Consider the following 1579-nt stretch of genomic DNA (forward strand, 5'->3'; position numbering starts at 1 on the left):
AAACATCATGTGCATCTTACGGCCATATGCAGCAGTATAATTTAGAGTGTATATTTTATAGGTTTCTTTTTCTGCTTTACCCGCTGATTATTATGTGCTGTAAAACCTCAGTTATCCAAACTAGTCAGGGGAATGAAAAAGGGAAATAAAAAGTAGGTGATGGAAAAGTCTGTTAATAAATGCCACAGAAAAAGCAGTCCACACAATGTCAAGAGGTGTTATTAATGCCCTTTCTCTTCTTACAAAAACATTGTTAGTATGAAAAAAGCACTAAAAGAAACTAAATAGTTTACCTCTTTTGTAGCACATTCTTACAAGCAGCAGGCATTTTTAAAAACTGTGGATGAACGCACAGCAAATTTTATCCTAATTTACACTGCAAATTCAAAGTCCTAGATGGAATAGCACAGCTGAAAATAACAGGTGAATTTTTACACAGCTGATAACAGGAATGACTTGAAAGATGCAAGAGTATGTCTGGAAACATGTACTCATAACAAGCTGAACTACCCAGTTCTTCCACGGTGGGCAGACATACAGAGTTAACACGGCTGCTGATATAAATGGAAACTTTCCCAAATAATTTCAGCTTTCTCCATTTACAATCCAGTAATACTTGGCACCCAACTGCTGTTACTTATGCTCTGGATAGCTGTAAGCACAAAATTTTGTACCTGATAAAAAACACAGATGTGCCTGGGAATTATTTTTAGTTGTCAGACCTGTAAAAATGAGATGGTGATATTTAATAAGTCACCCTGCTTTAAGGAAAAAAAAAAGGATATGCAAAGACATAATATAAAAAATCCCAACTGTACACTGACATGTCCAAGAACAGCATTACACGCATAGAGGTGCTGGTTTTTTTTAAGTGTTCATTATTTTCTCATGTCCAGTGATTTTTAGTGCACATTAAACTGCTAGCCTTCACCGAATCCTGTAGAGACCACATGCACTAACTAGTGTTTTTTAAGGCTAGTCATTTCTCACTGAAGTGTTTCCAGTTGATTTGGCCTGAACTCATTCCAACAAAAGTTTTTTGTACTTGTGAGATCCTGTCATCAGTGTACATCTTAGTGTGATGTCCTTAAGGGTCCAATCCTGCACATGAAGTTTTTCAATGCTAAGGAAACCCAGCAGATGCTTGTAGCCTCTCTGGTACAGAACAGTCCAGTGCTTGCTTTCGAGCAGTTGGCTTCTTTGCAGCAGCTTGTGTATTCGTCCTGATTCGCTTCTTTCCTGAGTAGTAATCTAGAGAATAACATGCAAACAGACAGAATTACAACTGTGATGCTAATAAGATGCTGCTTCAAAGAAATCTCTTGAATCTTGTTTTTGTCATTTAGACTCCTCTAAGGCTAGCGAATGGATAAAACTAATACTTTTAGTATGTTCCACATAAAACTGTGTAATACCAAGCAAAGCAAAGGAAATGTGCTGGCTTTTATCCAGTTTTGATCAAAAGACTCTCGGCTCTATTACACAAGATGAGCACTGTGACATTTCACTCCAGTTATTAGATCTACTGTTGCAGTGCTTTCCAGTCAGAAATAGTTATTCTTTCCTCCTTAAACATAAA

At 37.0% G+C, this 1579-nt stretch overlaps 1 protein-coding gene across 2 annotated transcripts in view; it reads right to left on the reverse strand.

Moving 5' to 3' along the window:
• Positions 1-203: 203 nt before the first annotated feature.
• Positions 204-1579, reverse strand: part of LOC104912467 (cyclin-dependent kinase inhibitor 1-like) — an 8065-nt gene continuing 6689 nt past the window's right edge. For both annotated transcript variants that reach the window (XM_010716183.3, XM_031555420.1), the window contains exon 3: positions 204-1251. In XM_010716183.3, coding sequence (XP_010714485.1) covers positions 1124-1251 — 128 coding nt within the window. In that variant the 3' untranslated portion in view covers positions 204-1123. The remainder of the gene's footprint in view (positions 1252-1579) is intronic.

This window comes from Meleagris gallopavo, chromosome 1 (genome assembly GCF_000146605.3).
Source record: "Meleagris gallopavo isolate NT-WF06-2002-E0010 breed Aviagen turkey brand Nicholas breeding stock chromosome 1, Turkey_5.1, whole genome shotgun sequence".
In the NCBI taxonomy this organism is placed as follows: Eukaryota; Metazoa; Chordata; class Aves; order Galliformes; family Phasianidae; genus Meleagris; species Meleagris gallopavo.